Source organism: Amblyraja radiata, chromosome 5, assembly GCF_010909765.2.
Source record: "Amblyraja radiata isolate CabotCenter1 chromosome 5, sAmbRad1.1.pri, whole genome shotgun sequence".
NCBI classification, from domain to species: Eukaryota; Metazoa; Chordata; class Chondrichthyes; order Rajiformes; family Rajidae; genus Amblyraja; species Amblyraja radiata.
Genome location: NC_045960.1, coordinates 89,635,666 through 89,659,400, shown reverse-complemented (window position 1 = coordinate 89,659,400; position 23,735 = coordinate 89,635,666). Strand labels below are relative to the sequence as shown.

At 43.0% G+C, this 23,735-nt stretch overlaps 1 protein-coding gene across 2 annotated transcripts in view; it reads right to left on the bottom strand.

The window, feature by feature from the left end:
* The window catches only part of gfral (GDNF family receptor alpha like), an 89,123-nt gene extending 74,165 nt beyond the window's left edge, over nt 1-14,958 (bottom strand). Inside the window, exon 1 of one of the 2 annotated variants that reach the window (XM_033021705.1) lies at nt 14,852-14,958. In XM_033021705.1, the coding sequence (XP_032877596.1) occupies nt 14,852-14,873 (22 nt within the window). In that variant the 5' untranslated portion in view covers nt 14,874-14,958. The remainder of the gene's footprint in view (nt 1-14,851) is intronic. The other variant, XM_033021704.1, reaches the window with a different exon arrangement.
* Between the last annotated feature and the right edge of the window lie 8,777 nt (nt 14,959-23,735).

Below are 23,735 nucleotides of genomic sequence, written 5' to 3'. Positions count from 1 at the left end.
CAATTTGCGCTGTTCACATTCAGGGAAAAGCTTTCATCTACTTTATAAAAATCAAAATATAATCTCACCTCGTTTACCCTAATCCAGTCAGTTGAATACATCCTTAAAGATGCTCATGAATGTTTTAATCACAGGCTACTGTTCACTTCTGCTGGCTTTGCTTAATTTCCTTCAACCTCTCAAACTGACTCTTAATTGTTTTCTTTCAAGGAGACACCAATATGCTTGCCACTGTTATGACCCAGCTACCCAGTCTATAATTCCTCTGACCTTTCTGTTGAAGAATGCAATCACATTAGCTGCCTTTCCAATTCTATTTCCACTAAAGCAGCCTATATTACCACCTTCATTTATTTTAATTTTCACAACACAACATTCTGGTTCCTGTAATATTAATATCAATTTTAAGGTATGAGCATCATTTTTGCAACTGATCTATTTCCACGCAATTTAATTACAAGACTGGAAATATTGCTGACAACTAGAGTAAATAGTGATGCATACAAATATTTTTTAAGTTACTTATATAAGTGGTTATAGAAACGTAGAAACATAGAAACATAGAAAATAGGTGCAGGAGTAGGCCATTCGGCCCTTCGAGCCTGCACCGCCATTCAATATGATCATGGCTGATCATCCAACTCAGTATCCTGTACCTGCCTTCTCTCCATACCCCCTGATCCCTTTCGCCACAAGGGCCACATCTAACTCCCTCTTAAATATAGCCAATGAACTGGCCTCAACTACATTCTGTGGCAGAGAATTCCAGAGATTCACCACTCTCTGTGTAAAAAATGTTTTTCTCATCTCAGTCCTGAAAGATTTCCCCTTTATCCTTAAACTGTGACCCCTTGTTCTGGACCTCCCCAACATCGGGAACAATCTTCCTGCATCTAGCCTGTCCAACCCCTTAAGAATTTTGTAAGTTTCTATAAGATCCCCCCCTCAATCTTCTAAATTCTAGCGAGTACAAGCCGATACTTACTAATTAATATGTTCCTGCTATGAGTACATCTAATAATGTTTTATGGAGATACAAGGAACTGCAGATGCCGGAATCATGCGTCGAACACAAAGTGCTGGAGAGTCTCAGTAACCCATCCATGTCGATACAGGGATCTGCAGATGCCGGTTTACAGCAAAAGACACAAAGTGCTGGAGTAACTCAGTAGGTCACACAGCATCTCTGGAGAACATGGATAGTTGACATTTCAGGTCGGGACCCTTCTTCAGACCCATCCATGTCTGCTAGAGATGTTGCCTGACTTCCTGAGTAACTCCAGCACTTTATGTTCTAAGTATCAGATCATTCAGTCCTACATCTTTGTCGATGACCATTCTACCTCCTATAGCCCCACTGGTACATGATGAAAGTACATCCTCAGTTGGGTCCTCTGCTTCTCTATGTACAACAACTACACCAATAGTTGGCAAATCCATAATAGAAGTCATTCTGGCTTAAATTTCACTATTACTGTTAGTACTTGGTTAGAACTTATGCTAGTGTGTGTGTTAGTACTTGTGTTCTATGTAAGATTTTATGTTTATCTGCCCTACATTGTCACTGTATTTGGGGTAGGTTCCTCTATATGGCATATGGCATAGAAATTGGATCAATTTTACAGGTGCGAGTGAAATGCATAATATTGAGGAACATCTTTCTCTCTTTTCTTGTCAATTTACATCCATGTTGACAAATGAGATCACTGCATGCACGACTTGAAGATTATAGGGGTCATGCCAACATTAGTCTAGGAGGCAATAAACCTTTCTTAGTTGGCACAAGCACTCATTACAGAATTTCTTCTAAGTGACCAATTTGCTCTGATCATGCTATTAAAAAAGATTTATTTATTGCCACGTCTATCTACAGTGAAATTATTTTATTTTTGCACAGTTCAATGTCAATTCTACTAGATATTGGGCACAATCATACTTAGAGTGTATGATAATAGACCACACTGCATCAGTAGACATGAGTCGTCATATTTTAGATACCATCTTAAAGTCATGTCACAAGGAATAGGAGTAGAATTAGGCCATTCGGCACATCAAGTCTACTCCGCCATTCAATCATGGTTGATCTATCTCTCCCTCCTAAACCCATTCTCCTGTTTTCTACCCATAACTCCCCGAAGAATTTCACAGATTTACCACCCTCTGACTAAAAACATTTCTCCTCATCTCCTTTCTAAAAGAACGTCCTTTAATTCTGAAATTCTTGTAGTCTGAAGTCCAAAATTTAAAAAAAATCTTAGAGTCTTAACTTGGCTGTAAAGGCCATTGTCCTGTCGATGACACTGGGTCATGTCACAGGGCTGGGGCTAGGCAATGTGTCATTATCGTAATATAGAAAGAATGAAATGTGCAAGGATGTTTCTTGCATTGGTCTTGCATCATATGTCTCAGCGAATTCACATAAAGAGGCTCCCATTATAATATAGAAACATAGAAACATAGAAATTAGGTGCAGGAATAGGCCATTCGGCCCTTTGAGCCTGCACCGCCATTCAATATGATCATGGCTGATCATCCAACTCAGTATCCCGTACCTGCCTTCTCTCCATACCCTCTGATCCCCTTAGCCACAAGGGCCACATCTAACTCCCTCTTAAATATAGCCAATGAACTGGCCTCAACTACCCTCCGTGGCAGAGAGTTCCAGAGATTCACCACTCTCTGTGTGAAAAAAGTTTTTCTCATCTCGGTTTTAAAGGATTTCCCCCTTATCCTTAAGCTGTGACCCCTTGTCCTGGACTTCCCCAACATCGGGAACAATCTTCCTGCATCTAGCCTGTTCAACCCCTTAAGAATTTTGTAAGTTTCTATAAGACCCCCTCTCAACCTCCTAAATTCTAGAGAGTATAAATCAAGTCTATCCAGTCTTTCTTCATAAGACAGTCCTGACATCCCAGGAATCAGTCTGGTGAACCTTCTCTGCACTCCCTCTATGGCAATAATGTCCTTCCTCAGATTTGGAGACCAAAACTGTACGCAATACTCCAGGTGTGGTCTCACCAAGACACTGTACAACTGCAGTAGAACCTCCCTGCTCCTATACTCAAACCCTTTTGCTATGAAAGCTAACATACCATTCGCTTTCTTCACTGCCTGCTGCACCTGCATGCCTACTTTCAATGACTGGTGTACCATGACACCCAGGTCTCGCTGCATCTCCCCTTTTCCTAATCGGCCACCATTTAGATAATAGTCTGCTTTCCTGTTTTTGCCACCAAAATGGATAACCTCACATATATCCACATTATACTGCATCTGCCAAACATTTGCCCACTCACCCAGCCTATCCAAGTCACCTTGCAGTCTCCTAGCATCCTCCTCACAGCTAACACTGCCCCCCAGCTTAGTGTCATCAGCAAACGTGGAGATATTGCCTTCAATTCCCTCATCCAGATCATTAATATATATTGTAAATAGCTGGGGTCCCAGCACTGAGCCTTGCAGTACCCCACTAGTCACTGCCCGCCATTGTGAAAAGGACCCGTTTACTCCTACTCTTTGCTTACTGTTTGCCAGCCAGTTCTCTATCCACATCAATACTGAACACCCAATGCCGTGTGCTTTAAGTTTGTATACTAATCTCTTATGTGGGACCTTGTCGAAAGCCTTCTGGAAGTCCAGATACACCACATCCACTGGTTCTCCCCTATCCACGCTACTAGTTACATCCTCGAAAAATTCTATAAGATTCGTCAGACATGATTTACCTTTCGTAAATCCATGCTGACTTTGTCCAATGATTTCACCACTTTCCAAATGTGCTGCTATCCCATCTTTAATAACTGACTCTAGCAGTTTCCCCACTACCGATGTTAGACTAACTGGTCTGTAATTCCCCGTTTTCTCACTCCCTCCCTTCTTAAAAAGTGGGGTTACGTTTGCTACCCGCCAATCCTCAGGAACTACTCCAGAATCTAAAGAGTTCTGAAAGATTATTACTAATGCATCCACTATTTCTGGAGCTACTTACTTAAGTACTCTGGGATGCAGCCTATCTGGCCCTGGGGATTTATCAGCCTTTAATCCATTCAATTTACCTAACACCACTTCCCGACTAGAAACATAGAAACATAGGAACATAGAAATTAGGTGCAAGAGTAGGCCATTCGGCCCTTCGAGTCTGCACCGCCATTCAATATGATCATGGCTGATCATCCAACTCAGTATCCCGTACCTGCCTTCTCTCCATACCCTCTGATCCCCTTAGCCACAAGGGCCACATCTAACTCCCTCTTAAATATAGCCAATGAACTGGCCTCGACTACCCTCTGTGGCAGAGAGTTCCAGAGATTCACCACTCTCTGTGTGAAAAAAGTTCTTCTCATCTCGGTTTTAAAGGATTTCCCCCTTATCCTTAAGCTGTGACCCCTTGTCCTGGACTTCCCCAACATCGGGAGCAATCTTCCTGCATCTAGCCTGTCCAACCCCTTAAGAATTTTGTAAGTTTCTATAAGACCCCCTCTCAACCTCCTAAATTCTAGAGAGTATAAATCAAGTCTATCCAGTCTTTCTTCATAAGACAGTCCTGACATCCCAGGCATCAGTCTGGTGAACCTTCTCTGCACTCCCTCTATGGCAATAATGTCCTTCCTCAGATTTGGAGACCAAAACTGTACGCAATACTCCAGGTGTGGTCTCACCAAGACCCTGTACAACTGCAGTAGAACCTCCCTGCTCCTATACTCAAATCCTTTTGCTATGAAAGCTAACATACCATTCGCTTTCTTCACTGCCTGCTGCACCTGCATGCCTACTTTCAATGACTGTTGTACCATGACACCCAGGTCTCGCTGCATCTCCCCTTTTCCTAGTCGGCCACCATTTAGATAATTGTCTAACCTGGATTTCATTCAATTCCTCCAACTCCTTTGACCCGCGGTCCCCTGCTATTTCCGGCAGATTATTTATGTCTTCCTTAGTGAAGACGGAACCAAAGTAGTTATTCAATTGGTCCGCCATATCCTTGTTCCCCATGATCAACTCACCTGTTTCTGACCGCAAGGGACCTACATTTGTTTTAACTAATCTCTTTCTTTTCACATATCTATAAAAACGTTTGCAGTCAGTTTTTATGTTCCCTGCCAGTTTTCTTTCATAATCTATTTTTCCTTTCCTAATTAAGCCCTTTGTCCTCCTCTGCTGGTCTCTGAATTTCTCCCAGTCCTCTGGTATGCTGCTTTTTCTGGCTAATTTGTACGCATCATCCTTCGCTTTGATACTATCCCTGATTTCCCTTGTTATCCACGGATGCACTACCTTCCCCGATTTATTCTTTTGCCAAACTGGGATGAACAATTTTTGTAGTTCATCCATGCATTCTTTAAATGACTTCCATTGCATATCCACCGTCAACCCTTTTAGAATTAATTGCCAGTCAATCTTGGCCAATTCACGTCTCATACCCTCAAAGTTCAGAACCATTGTTTCTGAATTAACAATGTCACTCTCCATCCTAATGAAGAACTCAACCATATTATGGTCACTCTTGCCCAAGGGGGCACGTACAACAAGACTGCTAACTAACCCTTCCTCATTACTCAATACCCAGTCTAAAATAGCCTGCTCTCTCGTTGGTTCCTCTACATGTTGATTTATATAACTATCCCGCATACATTCCAAGAAATCCTCTTCCTCAGCACCCCTGCCAATTTGATTCACCCAATCTATATGTAGATTGAAGTCACCCATTATAACTGTTTTGAACTTTGTCGCACGCATTTCTAATTTCCTGTTTGATACCATCTCCAACTTCACTACTACTGTTAGGTGGCCTGTACACAACACCCACCAGCGTTTTCTGCCCCTTAGTGTTTCGCAGCTCTACCCATACCGATTCCACATCCTCCAAACTAATGTCCTTCCTTTCCATTGCGTTAATCTCCTCCCTAACCAGCAACGCTACCCCACCTCCTTTTCCTTTCTCTCTATCCCTCCTGAATATTGAATATCCCTGGATGTTCAGCTCCCAGCCTTGGTCACCCTGGAGCCATGTCTCCATGATCCCAACTATATCATAATCATTAATGGCTATCTGCACGTTCAACTTATCCACCTTATTACGAATACTCCTTGCATTGAGACACAAAGCCTTCAGGCTTGTTTTTACAACGCTCTTACCCCTTATACAATTATGTTGAAAAGTGGACCTTTTTGATTTTTGCCCTGGTTTTGTCTGCCTGCCAGTTTTACTTTTCACCTTGCTACCTATTGCTTCTACCCTCATTTTACACCCATCCCCCTGCCACATTAGTTTAAATCCTCCCCGACAGCACTAGCAAACACTCCCCCAAGGAGATTGGTTCCATTCCAGCCCAGGTCCAGCCCGTCCTGTTTGTACTGGTCCCACCTCCCCCAGAACTGGTTCCAATGCCCTAAAAATTTGAATCCCTCCCCCTTGCACCATTTTTCAAGCCACGTATTCACCTGCAATATCCTCCTATTTCTACTCTGACTAGCCCGTGGCACTGGTAGTAATCCAGAGATTATTACCTTTGAGGTCCTACTTTTAAGTTTATCTCCTAGCTCCCTAAATTCATCTTGTAGGACCTCATCCCTTTTTTTACCTATATCGTTGGTGCCAATATGCACCACGACAACTGGCTGTTCACCCTCCCCCTCCAGAATGTTCTGCAGCCGTTCAGTGACATCCCTGACCCTTGCACCAGGGAGGCAACATACCATCCTGGAGTCTCGTTTGCGGCCGCAGAAACTCCTATCTATTCCCCTGACAATTGAACCCCTATTACTATTGCCCTTCCACTCTTTCCCCCCCCCCTCCCCTCATGTGCCGCAGAGCCACCCATGGTGCCATGAACTTGGCTGCTGCTGCATTCCCCTGATGAGCCATCTCCCTCGACAGTATCCAAAATGGTATACCTGTTTAGGAGGGAGATGACCGCAGGGGACTCCTGCACCACCTGCCTACTGCTTTGCTGGCTATTGGCCACCCGTTCCCTTTCTGTCCTCTTGCCTTTTACCTGCGGTGTGACCAACTCACTGTACGTGCTATCCACGATTTTCTCAGCATCGTGGATGCTCCAGTATGAATCCAGCCGCAGTTCCAATCATTCAATGCGGTCTGCCAGGAGCTGCAGCTGTACACACTTCCTGCAAACGTAGTCACCAGGGACACCGACCATATCCCTGATCTCCCACATGTTGCAGGCTGAGCAAACCACGGGGCCAATCTCCACTGACATATCTTACTCCCAAATTAACTCTATATTAAATATTAAAAAACACAAAACTTTATCCTTTAAACTTTACTAATAAATACTAATAAATACTGTTCACTTAACGCCCAGAATCCTTAACCTGAAGGCAGAAATGTAAAAATGTAAACCCGGGGTTGCACCCAATCAGCTGCTTCCTCTGGTCCTCTTTCACTAATCAGAGGCTTCCACCAGACTCCTTCTCTGGAACGTTGCCGATTTTGGTGTCAAGTCCCTGGGCCTCTGTGAAAGCAAACTCCGCGATGTATTTTATACTTACAGCGCAGGTACTCCTCCCCTCGCACCAACGGCTCCCTGGGCCTTTGATGTACAACCACTCTTGTTGTGCAGATACATACCACAAACAGTAATTGGCAGTGAATGAACAATTAATCTTTAATAGGAGTGTGGAGCAGTGTGCGAAACATGTGGTTAGTCAGTCTGATTGCATCAGTCTTCTGGCTGACTCCCGCAATCAAGATTATCCCAATCCTCACTTTACCAGAAAAATTCTAGTTGGCGAAATTTCACTTCCTTCTGAATTTTGGTCCCCAATCAGAGTTATACCATTACCTTTTTTTCTCTTCCTGTTCCATCTTCTCCAAACAATTGATGTAACTGAGCCTTGGATTTTTAAGTTCAAATAAGCAAGGCTGGCTTTCTCCTAACTTGTCCTGTCTCTCTACTACATAACTCAAAGATATATCCAAAGATATGATAGTTATCCTAAATATGCAGCAATAGTCCATCCTCATAATTCATCCCCTCCCAAGGTTGTCTGGGAGACTGAGTTGGATGATCAGCCATGATCATATTGAATGGCGGGCTCGAACGGCTGAATGGCCTACTCCTGCACCTATTTTCTATATTTCTATGTTAAGGTACCTTCCCCTGCAACCACAGAAGATGCAACACCTGTCCCTATACCTCCTCCCTCAACTCTGTCCAGGGACCACGAGAGTCCTTTCAGATTAGGCAGAGGTTCACTTGCACCTCCCCCAATCTCATCTATGTATCCGTTGTTCAAGATATGGACTCTTTTACATCGGCGAGACCAAACGTAGACTGGGCGATCGTTTCGCTGAACACCTTCGCTCAGTCCGCCTGAACCAACCTGATCTCCCGGTTGCTAAATTGAATTCTTCTTCCAATACCTCATACATACCCTTTCTGTCCTTGGTCTCCTCCATTGTCAGAGTAAGGCTTAATAGCAAATTGGAGGAACAGCATCTCATATTTCACTTGGGCAATTTACAGCCCAGTGGTATGAATATTAATTTCTCTAACTTCAGGTAGCCCCGGCATTCCCTCTCTCTCTATCCCTCCCCCAACCAAGTCATTCTAGCTTCTCGTTCTCACCCAACAAACAGCTAACAATGGCCTGCTTCCTTTAACATCATCATTTTTATGCATTGCTCCAGCTTTTTGTGTCTATCTTCACAATAGTCCACAAATATCCAATAAGCTGCACACTAAAGTATATGAAAGCTCGATATATTCTGCTTCTGTGCCTGAGCAATGGGCAATCCCAAAGCACTGATTGCATTAATTGTTAAGCATATAAAGCTGTCCAGCCATAGATAGAATTTGCTGTTACTCTGCCTGCATGCAAACAATTGGATATGTAGCATTAATAAAGAGATTCACATTATAATCCAATACATATTTTATCACATTTTAATTATTTTAAATATTAACATTATTTAATTGTAACATTAAATATGTGTTTCACGTTATTTTTTCAACAAATAAGCTATGTTGTTGCGGGACTCTTCCCGGATCAGTTCCCAGTGGCACAGTGTTGCTGCCTTACAGCGACAGAGACACGGATTTGATCCTGACCACTGCTGTTGTCTGTACAGAGTTTGTACGTTCTCCCTCCGACCACATGGGTTTTCTCCGGTTTCCTCTCACACTACAAAGGTGTACAGGTTTGTAGGTTAATTGGCTTCTGTAAAATTGTAAATTGTCCCTGATATGTAGGATAGCACAAGTTTAACGCACACTCGGTGGGCCGAAGGGCCTGTTTCCATGCTGTATCTCTGAAGTCTAAAGTAAAGTCTGAAGATATGTTGCTAGGTATTTTTCCATGTATTCATTAATTATATTCTGCTATATGGATGGCCGCTTGTATTTATTCATTCAGCCCTTCGAGCCTGCACCGCCATTCAATATGATCATGGCTGATCATCCAACTCAGTATCCTGTACCTGCCATCTCTCCATACCCCCTGATCCCTTTAGCCACAAAGGCCACATCTAACTCCCTCTTAAATATAGCCAATGAACTGGCCTCAACTACCTTCTGTGGCAGGGAGTTCCAGAGATTCACCACTCTCTGTGTGAAAAATGTTTTTCTCATCTTGGTACTAAAGGATTTCCCCTCTATTTTCAAACTATGAACCCTTGTCCTGGACTTCCCTAACATCGGGAACAATCTTCCTGCATCTAGGCTGTCCAACTCCTTAAGAATTTTGTAAGTTTCTATAAGATCCCCCCTCAATCTCCTAAATTCTAGCGAGTACAAGCCGAGTCTATCCAGTTTTTCTTCATATGAAAGTCCTGACATCCCAGGAATCAGTCTGGCGAACCTTCTCTGTACTTCCTTTATGGCAAGAATGTCTTTCCTCAGATTTGGAGACCAAAACTGTACGCAATACTCCAGGTGTGGTCTCACCAAGACCCTGTACAACTGCAATACCTCCTTGCTCCTATACTCAAATCCGTTTGCTATGAATGCTAACATACCATTCGCTTTCTTCACTGCCTGCTGCACCTGCATGCCTACTTTCAATGACTGGTGTGCCATGACACCCAGGTCTCGTTGCATCTCACCTTTTACTAATCGGCCACCATTTAGATAATAGTCTACTTTCCTGTTTTTGCCACCAAAGTAGATAAACTCACATTTATCCACATGCATTATACTGCATCTGCCATGCATTTGCCCACTCACCCAGCCTATCCAAGTCACCTTGCAGCCTCCTAGCATCCTCCTCACAGCTAACACTGCCCCCCAGCTTCGTGTCATCCGCAAACTTGGAGATGTTGCATTCAATTCCCTCGTCCAAATCATTAATATATATTGTAAATAGCTGGGGTCCCAGCACTGAGCCTTGCGGTACCCCACTAGTCATTGCCTGCCATTCTGAAAAGGACCCGTTTACTCCTATTCTTTGCTTCCTGTTTGCCAGACAGTTCTCTATCCACATCAATACTGAACCCCCAATACCGTGTGCTTTAAGTTTGTATACTAATTCTTTATGTGGGATTTTGTGTCTATCTTTGCAATAAACTTTGAATTTGTTAATTATGCTACTGCCTTAAACTGAATAAATAATACAAATTGTTCAGCTACATGTGACCATACACAAGTCATGGGAACATAGCATCATAAAGGCCCTTCAGACCAATTTGTCCATGCTAACAAAGATGACCATCATTTTAGGGCAGACACCGGGTCAGAGACCGGGTTCAATCCCGACCTCTGGTGCTGTCTGTGTAGTGTTTGCATGTTCTCTCATTGACCGTGGGGGTTTCTTCCGGGTACTTCTCCCACATCCCAAAGATATGTGGGTTTAGAGGTTAATTGGCTGCTGTAACATTACCCCTAATGTGTAGGGAGTGTAAGCAAAAGTGGGATAACAGAACTAGTGTGAACAAGTAATCAATGGTCAACATGGATTTGATGTTTCTATGCTGTTTCTCGAAACTAAACTAATCCATTGCTCATTCAAAGTAATCTCAACATAAAATGAATTACGTTATTAATAGAAGTTTGTACTTAAAATCATGGATTTTTGCTTCCTTTCACAAGGCAGATCAACCGATTTAACATTCATCCCGGTCTAAGACATAAACATTTTTGTATAAGGCTTTAACACCCAGAAAATGTTGTAGTAACTAATTCTGGATTGTTGCTGATGCAAAAGATAATTTCCATAATAATGCTGAGTGTACCATGTGAAAAATTGTTAATATCCCTAAATAAAGTTGAATTGAAGTCTGAAGAAGGGTCACGACCTGAAAAGTCATCTATCCATTTTCTCCAAAAATGCTGCCTGACCCACTGAGTTAATCCAGCACCTTGTGTCTATCTTTGAACTAAAGTCTGTATGTGGCTAACTTTACTGGCGCAAGTCAACACACACCATTTGCTTAAAACCATTAACATTAATTAACTCGTAACCATGAAAATGCAATTTGAAGGAATCGTAAAATTCTATTTGTCACTTTTAAAAACAGTCGGGTGCAGTTGGTATGTGGAACTCGAGGGAAAAGAGCATGAGAGTTGAACCGATAATGTTGTGACAATAGTATTGGTGAACACACTTACAATCTATTGTGGGCACAATGGGGACAAATGATCCTTAGTAATTAAAACATAAAGTCCTGGAGTAACTCAGTGGGTCAGTTACACCAGACCCGCCGAGTTACTCCAGCACCTTATCTTTTGCTTAAAATTCCAGCTTCTGCAGTTCTTTGTGATCTCCCAATTTTTATTATGCTTGCAGTTTCCTTTCTCAGAGAAAGCCGGCCAGTATTTACTTTCATAGTGGATATTGTCATAATATTCCTGTTCCTTCGCTACAACAAAAAATATATTGACTGGAAGGAGAGCTTCCATCATCATTGGAGTTAGTCAGTGATTTTCAAAAGCTGTTTGAGAAGCAAAGTTGGGAACAAATCCATTCAGGTATGGACAAATTAAATTGCAGAATAAGGCTGAGAGACTGAATGGACTATGTCTATTCCTCTGGCCTCTGCCTCTTCTGTGAGAGGACTCAGTTTCTCAAAACAAAAAGAGTGATAGTGACCAGATCAAAGATTTCTATCTAGAATTTCTGGTTGAAAACAAGAGATGACTATAATGATCATCTACCAGCCCCTGCCTCACCACTCCCCCACTTTTCTTAATGGCTATCTACCTTGTCTACTTTCAGTCCTGATGCAGGATTTCAATCTGAAATGTCCACAACTCCTTTCCTCCCCACAAATGTCGGTGGATCCATTGCGTTCATCCTGCACTTTGTTTAATGCTCCAGATTCCAGCATTGGCAGTCTTTTGGATTTCCATTGTTATGACATTTGTGGTAGGTAAGACTAGACAAGACAAGACTCACTGTCTAGTCTGTAAATTATAGAGATGATGAACAGATTTGAGCAGATTGGTCTGCAGAAGAACAAAGGATAATTACAAAGTTCCAGCAGGGATTAAAATGCAATGAATTCCAGTCACTGTGATTTATTTTGGGTGTTGTAATCAATGACCCTGCTGTACCAGGCAGTTGTCTTTTAGAAGAGGCTTAGGTTCATTATTGCAAGTCTAGGGAGGTACAGTGAAAAGCATTGTTTTGTATGCCGTCCAATCAGTTAATACTATACTTCAATACAATCGTCAAACCCAAGTACAATAGGTAGAGCAAAGGGGAAGGTACAGAGTGCAGAATATAGTTATCAGCATTGAAGACTGCGTATGTTTAGCTTTCAAGAGCTGTCGCAACATAGAGACTGCTGGAATCTTCATGTTAACCATTAGTAAACAGGACAGGCAGCGATAAGCCGGGAGCAGCAGTCTAAGCACTCAACCAGTGCTGATCTTGATCAGCTCTGCATGTCCTGGGAAAGCAGGCATTTACTCCCCACTAATGCTGGCTCCCATTCTCTAGGCCATCAAATCATTTATTTACAACATACTAATTTATCTAATGTAACATGCTCTTTTCCCAACAGACATTTAAGTGTTTTAGCAAATTCGTAATTTAACTTGCACATACTCTAGTTTCAGCCTTGTGAAATGTTACCAATCAGCAATGGGGGAGGGGTATTCAGATTGGTGGAGAAGGGGGGTTGGTGTTGAAGAGATGGAATCGCTACCCATTGTGCCTTTTAGTAGGCTGAGAGGCTTTGAATCAAATGACCTGTAGTTTTGTCCAGCGAATAAAGGTACCCAACGTCTAGCAGGCTTCACCGGTGAAAGCAATGCACCTCCACACTGACTGGTCATCAGATGGCATTCGCTACAGAAACCACCGTGTTAAATAATGGAAAGTAATATATACACGTTAAAGATTTATTAGCAACCTGAGGGGCAACTTTTTTCCACACAGGAGCTGGTGGGTAAATGGAACGAGCTCCCAGAGCAAGTATTTGAGGCCGGTTTGATAAAAACATTTAAAAGATATTTGGACAAGCATATAGAAAGGAAAGGTTTTGAGGGATATGGGCCAAACGCGGGGCAGTTAGGATTCGCATTGATAGGGCATCTTGGTCGACATGGGCAGGTTGGGCTCGTTTCCATGCTATACAACACCATGACTCAAAGGTCTTTCTAATCTAACATTTGTAATTGATGGTTTAATACTTTGGTGTTAATATCATTTAAAAACAAATTTAAGTACATATTAAAGTCACCAAGTTGTATTAAAAATGTGAGCTAAGAAATGTCACACAAATATTTCCACAATATCCTAATGAAGCATGCAAGATTGTGCAATCATAGAGTTATGGAGTCATATAGCACGGAAGGATGCCCTTCGGCCCAACTCCTCCATACTGATCCAAATGTCCCATCTGAGCTACTCCCATTTGCTCACGTTCAGCCCATATCCATCCAGACCCCATCTATACATGCACCCGTCCAAGGGTCTTTTAAATACTGCTATTGTACCTGACTCAACTACAGCCTCTGGCAGCGGGTTCCATATACCCATCACAAATGGAAAATCACACAGAGGTTGCAGATACACTTGATGCTGCGAAATGTGCACCTCTACTTTCTTTGAGCAGTGATTGGGGGAAGAAGCAGTTAAATGTTTTGAAACGGCATCCCGCCCTGAAGCATTCTACCAGCGCCTAATCCGATCTGCCCTTTATTCAGCGAGAGTGACTAATGAGAGCTGCCTATTTCAGAAAGTTAGACCGTCTGATTTTCTCATCTACGAACCTATAGCTCCCAATTGTGGTTATAATTGTGCCTAGAGTTAACATGGTGGTATTTCTATAGACACTAAATCCTGCTTTAATCTCATTACGAGTGAGCGATTCTTTATCATGAAACAAGTGGAATTTACTAAAAGGACGTACAATTTTCTGGAGCATCCACCTAATTTCACAACGATATTGCTTAGCTTAGTTTTCCCGACTTACTTTCAAAACTTTCTTGGAATTGGCATATTTGCATTTATTTCTTCACCTTTACTGTATCTGGTCTGAATAGGGTTTAGATCCGCTGAGTTCCTCCAGCAGTTTGTTTTATGTTCAATATTTCAGTATAAGAACAGAACAGATGGCTTGCCGTTTGTGGGAGCTTGCTGTGTACTAGCCCCCCGTACATTTACAACGTATTCCGAGGGTCTTCGGTTGTTGTGATAACTCCAGGACGTTCGGTTGTTCGAATAAAATTTCCATTCAGACCGTTTCACAGACGAGCCTTAACAACAGGAACTGTTCACAAAGGGGCTAAAAGTTGAAACCGCAGTTCGCGACTGATGCTTGCAGCTGAAGAGTTTCATGAGTGCATTAAACATCTCTTAAGTGGGCACGTAGAAACATTTATATTTACCTCGGGAAAAGACAGTAAGAACGCATCCAATGAAGAGATAAACAAATTATCTCACTTACCGAGCAGGAGTACGGACCCCATAGCTGCGTTCCTGACGGGAGAGTCTCCGTGTGATGGTGTTGATTTGTCCTCTCAGCCGGTTGAGTGGAACTGGCGGGTTTGTGATTTCAGCACTAAGATCGTGGACAGCTCAGGCACTTTTCACTGACGTCAGCTTCACTGTACCTCACACGCCCCCAAACCCAACTCTACCCGTTGCTTGATATTGTTATGAAACACTAACGTCGCACATTCATCATCTCCGGCACACCATAGAGCCACTGAAATGAACACCCTTAACCCCAGCACTAACATGCTTACAATTCTCATGGTTATCTGTTAAAGATAAAATGAGTTGTCAAATTCATAAGTGATAAGAGGAGAATTATGCCATCCCGCCCATCAAGTCTAATCCGCCATCCAATCATAGCAGATATATCTCTCCCTCCTAACCCCATTTTCTTGCCTTCTCCCCACAATCCCTGATACCCATACTAATCAAGATTTGAGTTACAGAGTCAAATGCCACGGAGAGATACAATACAGAATATGGACCTTCGGAGCAAATCTTTTACACTAATCCTTTCTTCATCCAATTTTATTTCCCCCTCATTTTCACAAATTCCACCTCCCCCCCCCTTCCCCCCATTCTATCTCTCACCCAGGCACCAGGGGTCATTTATCATGCCCATTGAACCCACCAACCTGCGCTTCTTAAGGAAACAAGAGCACCTGGTTGAAATTGGCTTGCTCACAGGGAGAACGTGCAAACTCCACACAGAAAGCATTGGAGGTCAGGATTGAACCCAGTTTCCTGGTGCCACAAGACAGCAGCTCTGCCACTGTCATTCCAAGAAAAGATACTAGTACTATATAGTTTCTAAATTGACTTACTTTATTAATTACTTGCCGATGACATGCATATTGGTGGAAGAACAAGTTATGATGAGGGTAGACAAAATGCTGGAGTAACTTAGCTTCTCTAAGAGGGTATGGATGATGTTTCGGGCCAAGACCCTTCTTCAGACCGAGGGGAGAGGGAAACTAGAGATATGGAAGGGTACAAAGAGCATACAAGGTGTGAAAAGGACAGATCAAAGCTGATGACAATGAAGGAAATGTACAATGGCACATTGTTGGCTGAGGGGAAGGCACACAAACAGTCGAGCCTGGGTTAAAACATGGTTGTAGAGATGGAGAGCGGAAAGAAACACAGAGCGGGAGCAGTGAGAGAGGGTGTTACAGAACTCTCACCAGAGAGAGGAGATGACAAAGTGTGTAGCAAGGAACTGCAGATTACATTGAAGATATATCAAAACACAACCCATTCCTTTCCTCCATAGATGCTGCCCAAACCAGAGTTATACCAACATTTTGTGTCCCTTCCCACACATTTTGTTGGCTCCACTGCAAAATCTCCTACTTTGAAGAACTTCTCCTCCTCTCTCTGTCAACCTCCAGTTTAAATTCCATTTGGAATATTTTGGAGGACCAGGAAACTAAGAAACCAAGAAACCAAGACAAGCTTGTTCCAGTAGCTCAGTCCTGGTCTTCGAAGGAGGAAGTGTGGCAATCTCAGGCTTCTTCCTGCAGTTCACCTTTGCCACAAGAGGAGGCTCTGGCAGTCTCATGTTTATCCTGGCTGCTCAGCTTTGGGCTTGAAGAGCCAGCAGTGACTGTCACTGGCTCCATCTTTGCCTTTGTGTGTGTGAGCACAGTCCTTAGTTCTCCATGGCCAGGAAGAAGCAATGGCATCTCATGTTTGCCTCAGCCACTTATTCTTGACCTCAATAGAGATGTTGGCTGTCAGGGTTTTTCCCAGCAGCCCATTCTTGACCACACAATGGTACTGGTGGTCTCAGGTTTGTCCCAGTGGCTCAGTCTTCCTTGAACATGTGATAGGGGGTTACAGCTAGCAGGGAGGTGCCACCTCTTCCTCTTCTTCATCCTCGTCCTCATCCTCGTCCTCATCCTCTTCCTCTTCCTCTTCCTCTTCCTTTTCCTCATTATCGTCCTCTTCCTCTTCCTCTTCCTCGTCCTCGTCCTCTTCCTCGTCCTCGTCCTCGTCCTCGTCCTCATCCTCTTCCTCGTCCTGGTTCTGGTCCTCTTCGTCGTCATCGTCCTCTTCCTCTTCCTCTTCCTCTTCCTCTTCCGCGTCCGCGTCCTCGTCCTCGTCCTCGTCCTCGTCCTCTTCCTCTTCCTCTTCCTCCTATGCCTGGGTTTTATAGGCAGGAGGCTGTCAAGGTTCAGGTGGCCAAAACAAGATAAGCCAATTGGTCCCAGATGTTACCAGTGATGCTGAAGATTGGCCTCTCTTGGCTTGTTGGCCAGTGATAGGGATCTGAGCGGCATCCAAGGGAAGGGCGCTGCCACAACAGGTATTACCATTGCTGTTTCCATTCCAACAACATCTCGAGCGTCACGATTAACAATAAACTCAACCAAAGTGGTCACATAAAAAAACCATGGGTACAAGATCAGGTCAGAGTTCAGACATCCTGTCATGTGTGACTTCCCTCCAAGCAACCTCGATGCCTTTCCAAGATCTTCAAGGTTCATGTAAAATGCATGATGGAATACTCTCCACTTGTGTGGATGAACACAGCTGCAATCACAGTCAACACCATCCACTATCAACCATCCCACATGACTGGAACTCCATTCACCATGATAACTATGCATGACCTTCTCCACAGTGGCTGCCATCTGTACTAACCACAGAATGCAATGACATTTCTCATCTAAGCTACTCTGACTGCACCTCCCAAGTCCATAGCCTGTAACCCGCAGAAGAATAAGGTTAGATGGTGCATGGACATGTCACCACCTGTGGGTTCCCTTCACACTCACTGACTGATGATGATGTCGCTCTTCCTTCATCGATACAGGGTCTAGTCCTTGGAACTCCATCCCCACCGCACAGTGGGAGCCAGAAAGACTGAAACAGTTCAGGAAGGTGGCTCACCTCCCGAAGAGCAATTTGCAAAGGAAAATAAATACTGGCCTAGCCCACATCCTGACAAAAAAAAAATATTTTTCCATTTAAATCTGCTTTGAGTTTTGAACAATCTCTTAAATCTGTTCTCTCACAGTTAATATATGTTATGTCCTCAGCCACTGCTCAAACCTGCAACCCCGTGTCACAAATGCAAGATTTATTTTTTGTCTTTTAAAAGGAGATTTTGTTCCATAATCACAATGATCATGTTATTACATTATTTCAAATCCGCTATCTGTTGCAATCTACACCATCGAGTTAGAACACTGTTAGTTGTATATAGGACTCACTTGAGCCCTTGCGGTGTTCATTGTTCCCAGAAACTCTTCAAAGTGCCCATGGACACCGTATGCTATCTTTCCAGGGACATGTACAAGGCATTGGTGAGGCCAATTCTAGAGTATGGTGTACAATTTTGGTCGCCTAATTATAGGAAGGATGTCAACAAAATAGAGAGAGTACAGAGGAGATTTACTAGAATGTTGCCTGGGTTTCAGCAACTAAGTTACAGAGAGAGTTTGAACAAGTTAGGTCTTTATTCTTTGGAGCGCAGAAGGTTAAGGGGGGACTTGATAGAGGTCTTTAAAATGATGAGAGGGATAGACAGTTGACGTGGATAAGCTTTTCCCATTGAGAGTAGGGAAGATTCAAACAAGAGGACATGACTTGTGAATTAAGGGACAGAAGTTTAGGGGTAACATGAGGGGGAACTTCTTTACTCAGAGAGTGGTAGCTGTGTGGAATGAGCTTCCAGTGGAAGTGGTGGAGGCAGGTTCGATTTTATCATTTAAAAATAAATTGGATAGGTATATGGACGGGAAAGGAATGGAGGGTTATGGTCTGAGTGCAGGTAGATGGGACTTGGGGAGAATAAGTGTTCGGCACGGACTAGAAGGGCCGAGATGGCCTGTTTCCATGCTGTAATTGTTATATGGTTATATGGTTATATAGACATGACCAGACCCTCAAGAACTCTCAACTGCTGAACCCTTGAATGCCCACCTTGGCAAGGCCTCACACATGCAGATGGCAGAGATATAGGATGTAAACAGGCCCTTCAGCTCACAGAGTCCACAGCAACCATCGATCTCCTGTTCACACACGTTCTATGTTATCCCATTCTATGTTATCCCTATGTTATCCCATAGTATCCCGACTCCCCACACACTAGGGGCAATTTACAGAGGCCAACTAATGTATAAACCCACACGTGTTTGGGATGTGGGAGGAAACTGGAATATCCTGAAGGATGAGTCACAGGGAGAACGTGTAAACTCCACACATAAAGCACCTGTGGTCAGGATCGAACCTGGGTCACCGGCGCTGTGAGGTAGATCAATGGTACAAGCCAACACTTAGGGTCAGCTGACTATAATGTAACAGAACCCATGGCTATCACACATGAGGTATTTGTGATTGAACTGTAGACCTTTTCTGTGTGGACCCCTAAATGCGCACCTGCATTTTGTTTAAAGTGAACTGTGAAGTGAATAAGATGATGTTCAAGAGTGAATCAGTGTTTTATTCCTTGGATTATAGGTAACAAGACACAACAACTAATTTAATTCAAACAGTACAACCTGTCCTTGTCCAAATAGACAAAATAACTGAAAAAGGCTTGCGTTTATATATAACCACTCAAAACCTTATGTTGTCTGCACTTCTCAGTCAGATAAATACTTTCAAAGTGTACTAACTCATGAGAAGCTGAAGTTTAGCTTAACAGTTTAGTTTGGAGATGCAGTGTGGAAACAGGTTCTTTGGCCCACCGAGTCCACACCAACCATCGATCACCCATACACTAGTTGTTGGGGAAATTTACAGAAGCCATTTAACCTACACACGTGATCCACTTTGGAGCGTGGGAGGAAACTGCAGCACCCGGAGAAAACCCAAGCTGTGATAGGGAGGATGTACAAACTCTGTACAGACTGCACCCGTAGCCAGAATCAATTCTGGGTTTCAGGCATTTTGAGAAGAGAGGTATACTGTAAGTATTAGTATCTGGATTAGTTTTGGAAGATGACCTACAAATGACAATTTGATAATGGCCAGAAAATCTGAATCTTAGCAGTATTGTTGGAGGGAGAAGTATTGCTTTAGACTTAATAGTCCAAGACAGATAGAGCACAGAAACAGGCCCTTCTGCCCACCAGGTCCTTGCTGACTAGTAACCATCCAGTTATAATAGTTCTACATTGATCTAATTTTATATTCTCCCCACAGTCTCATCACCTCTCCCCAGTTACTATCCCTCAAATTTACAGTCACGAATGAGCCCACCAATCCACATGTGTTTGCGATATGGGGTGTGGCAGGGTTACAGGGAGAATGTGTCATCTCCATATAGACACAAGGTTTGGCCTGAACTCAGGTTTCTGGTGCTAAGAAACACTAGTTTTAGACTTTAGCCTCAGAGATTCAATGTGGGAAAGGACCCTTCGGCCGACTGAGACTGCACCGAACAGCAATTACCCTGCACACTAATACTATCGTACACACTGGAGACAATTAACAATTTTTTACTGAAGTCAATTAACCTACAAACCTGTACATTATTGAAGTGCGGGAGGAAACCGGAGCACCTGGAGAAAATCCATGTGGATGCTGGGTTAACGTACAAAATCTGTACAGATAGCATCTGTAGTCAGGAATGAATCCTGGTCTCTGGTGCTGTAAGGCAGCAGTTCTTCCGCTGCACCACTGTGAAGCTAAAATAAGCTCCCTTTGACTTTTCACCTTAAAAAACCCACTTCTAACTCCTAAACAAGGGTCTCGACCCGAAGCATCACCCATTTCTTCTCTCCAGAGATGCTGCTTGTCCCGCTGAGTTACTCCAGCATTTTGTGTCTATCTTCGGTTTAAACCAGCAACTGCAGTTCTTTCCTACAAATCCACCAAATAGTGATAGGTCTAGATAGAGTGGACGTGGAGAGGATGTTTCCAGTAGTGGGAGGATCTAGAACCAGATGGCTCAGCCTCAGAATAAAAGGACGTATCTTTGGAGATGTAAAAGGAGATGAGGAGGAACTTCTTTAGCCAGATGATGGTGAACCTATGGAATTCATCACCATTGCTGTGGAGGCCAAGTCTTTGGGTATTTTTAAAGCAGAAATTGACGTTCTTGATTAGTACAGATGTCAATGTTTACACGGTGAAGTCAGGAGAAATGGGTTGGAAGATAGATCAGGCATGATTGAATGTTTGAACAGACTCGATGGGCCAAATAGTCTACTCCTGCTTCTATGTCATGGATCTATCAGTTTATGAACATCCCTTTAGAAAGACAGTGTAGTGTCGGTATAGATTCTTCACAGACCTTTAGCTTGAAAGGTGATGGTGTTACATAATAATAATAATAATAAATTTTATTTAATGGGCGCCTTTCAGACATCTCAAGGACACCTTACATAATAATCGGAATAAAAACATATAATCGGAATAGAACAGGTAAAAAAGACATCACAGAGACACAAATTAAAAACAGAATTCAATCCAAAAACAGAAAATCAAAAACACAGTGTGAAGATAGTGAGCCATAAGCAAAAGGCCAATGAACAAGGCTCTGTGTGGTCCCAGGAAATCTGGATCCGTGCACCCATTGCACTTGCACAGCAATTCATATGATAGATCACTTATGGTATTCGCCACAGATCAATAATGCAAACCTCTCTCGTCAATTCATAAAATGCTACTTAATTGACAGCTGGGGAATGTAAGGAAATATATATTTAATATTATTTGCTTTAATGTATATTTGAAGGATTTTGAATGCCATATCTACTGATGGACTTCCTCCTGGTCAGTTCATCAATTGATTTTCATGTTGAAAGCTGTAGCAATTGTGAGTGAATAAGGATTTTTGTTACTTTGATATTTCAAGGAGAACATGAAATTTAGCATTTGGTTCGCTTCTTGTACTAAATACTCCTTACTTGCCTGTTTAATGTAAAATGCTTCTGTTTGCAAGTTTATTATCGAATTTGCAACCTATTGCATGTGCAGTTAGTTTTTAGTTTTAGTTTTAGTTTTAGGAAACAAGCTTTTCGGCCCGCAGTATCCACTCCTACTGTCGATCACCCAGCCACGTTGGTTCTATGTTATCCATGCACAACACACAAGGGGTAATTTTATAAAGGTCAATTAACCCATGAACCTGCATGTCTTTAGGATGTGGGAGGAAACCAGAGCACCCATAGGAAACCCACACAGTCAGGGAGAACATGCAAACTCCACACAGGGAGCACTCGAGGCCAGGATTAAACCCGGGTCTTGGTGCTGAGGTAGCGACTCTACCAGCTGGAATGGTTCTGAAGACATACATTGTGGGGTATGATATCCCTGTAAACCACAGCCAAGAGAATGGGATTATTTGCACAGGCACAATGTTGGATCAGATTGAACACACAGAAAAGATTAGTTTAGAGATACGGCGTGGAAACAGGCCCTTCAGCCCATTGAGTCCATACAGACCAGCGATCCCCATACAATAGTTCTATCCCACGCATTAGGGATAATTTACAGAAGCCAATTAACCTACAAACCTGCACGTTTTTGAGGATGTGAGAAGAAATCAGAGCACATGGAAAAAACCCACACGGTCACAGGGAGAACGTACAAACTTTATACACACAGCACCCTTAGTCAGGATTGAACCCTGGTCTCTGGCGCTGTAAGGTAGCAACTCTACCAGTGTGCTACAGTGCTGTATTCTTGAGGATATTACCAGGACTGGAGGGCTTGAGTTATGAAAGGATAGGCTGGGACTATTTTCCCAGGAGCTTAGGTGGGCTGAGAGTTGATGTTATAATAGTAAATAAAATCACAAAGGACATAGATAAGATGGATGATTACAATTTAAAACCAAAAGGCATAGCTTTAAAAGGAGAGAGGGAAATATTTCAAAGGGACCTGAGGGACAAATGTTTCACACATAAGGTGTGGGTGAAGGGAATGAGCTGCCAGAGGAAGCGATAGAGGGGGTTACAACTACAATGTTTTAAAACATTTTTTAATGTTTTCAGGTAGGCAGAAGTAAAAGATTATATGAATATGGGCCACATACATGCAAATAGGACTATCTTGGGTGGACATGTTGATTGGCATAGTGAGTTTGGCTCAAGGTCCAGTTTCTGTGCTGTACAACTCCATGCTGTACGACTACAGGTGCAGGACCAAAGTACTATCTCCCAAAGTAAAGGAGATAGTTCTGGCAGAAAGCATTAAGGAAAATCCAAAGAGATTTTACAAGTACATTAATGCAGTGGAGAGAATAGGGCCCTTTAGAAATCAAAGTGACCATCTCTGAATGGAGTCACAGGAGATGAGCAAGGTGCTCAATGAGTATTTGTCCACGGTTTTTACCATAGTGGAAGACAAGACAGACATGGGAAACACGCCAGTTAATGGAGTTGTCTTGAGGATAGTGTGTATTATTGTGTGGGATGTCCTAACACTTAGGCAGAGTTATAACCATTAAGCATTCTAATTGGCTAACATGCAATAGCCAATCTACATCTCTTCTTGTATAAATGAAAAGCAAGTAAGGCATTACAACTACAATGAGTAAATAAAATGTTAAATGTAAATCGCCACATCTAATAATAATGGGGTTAAACATAATCGCCGTATCTAACAGGTGACTTGCTAACCCGCCCGGTCCTCGTACAGTATGGAGCTGCCTCATCAACCTTTTCCTCCGTTCAGTGAGCCCGACGTGCTCTGGGGAGACACCGTATGGGAAACCAAGGAAGACCGTTGCGGGGGCACCGGAGAGCCGGTTCCAAGAGTGGATGCGACTGGCGGTGGCAGATGCTGGAACGGCTGGAACAGCGATCATTTTAAACTTGAGCGGTGGGGTATCAGGTCCATGGAGTGCCGGACGCCTTTCCTTCACAGGAAGGAGG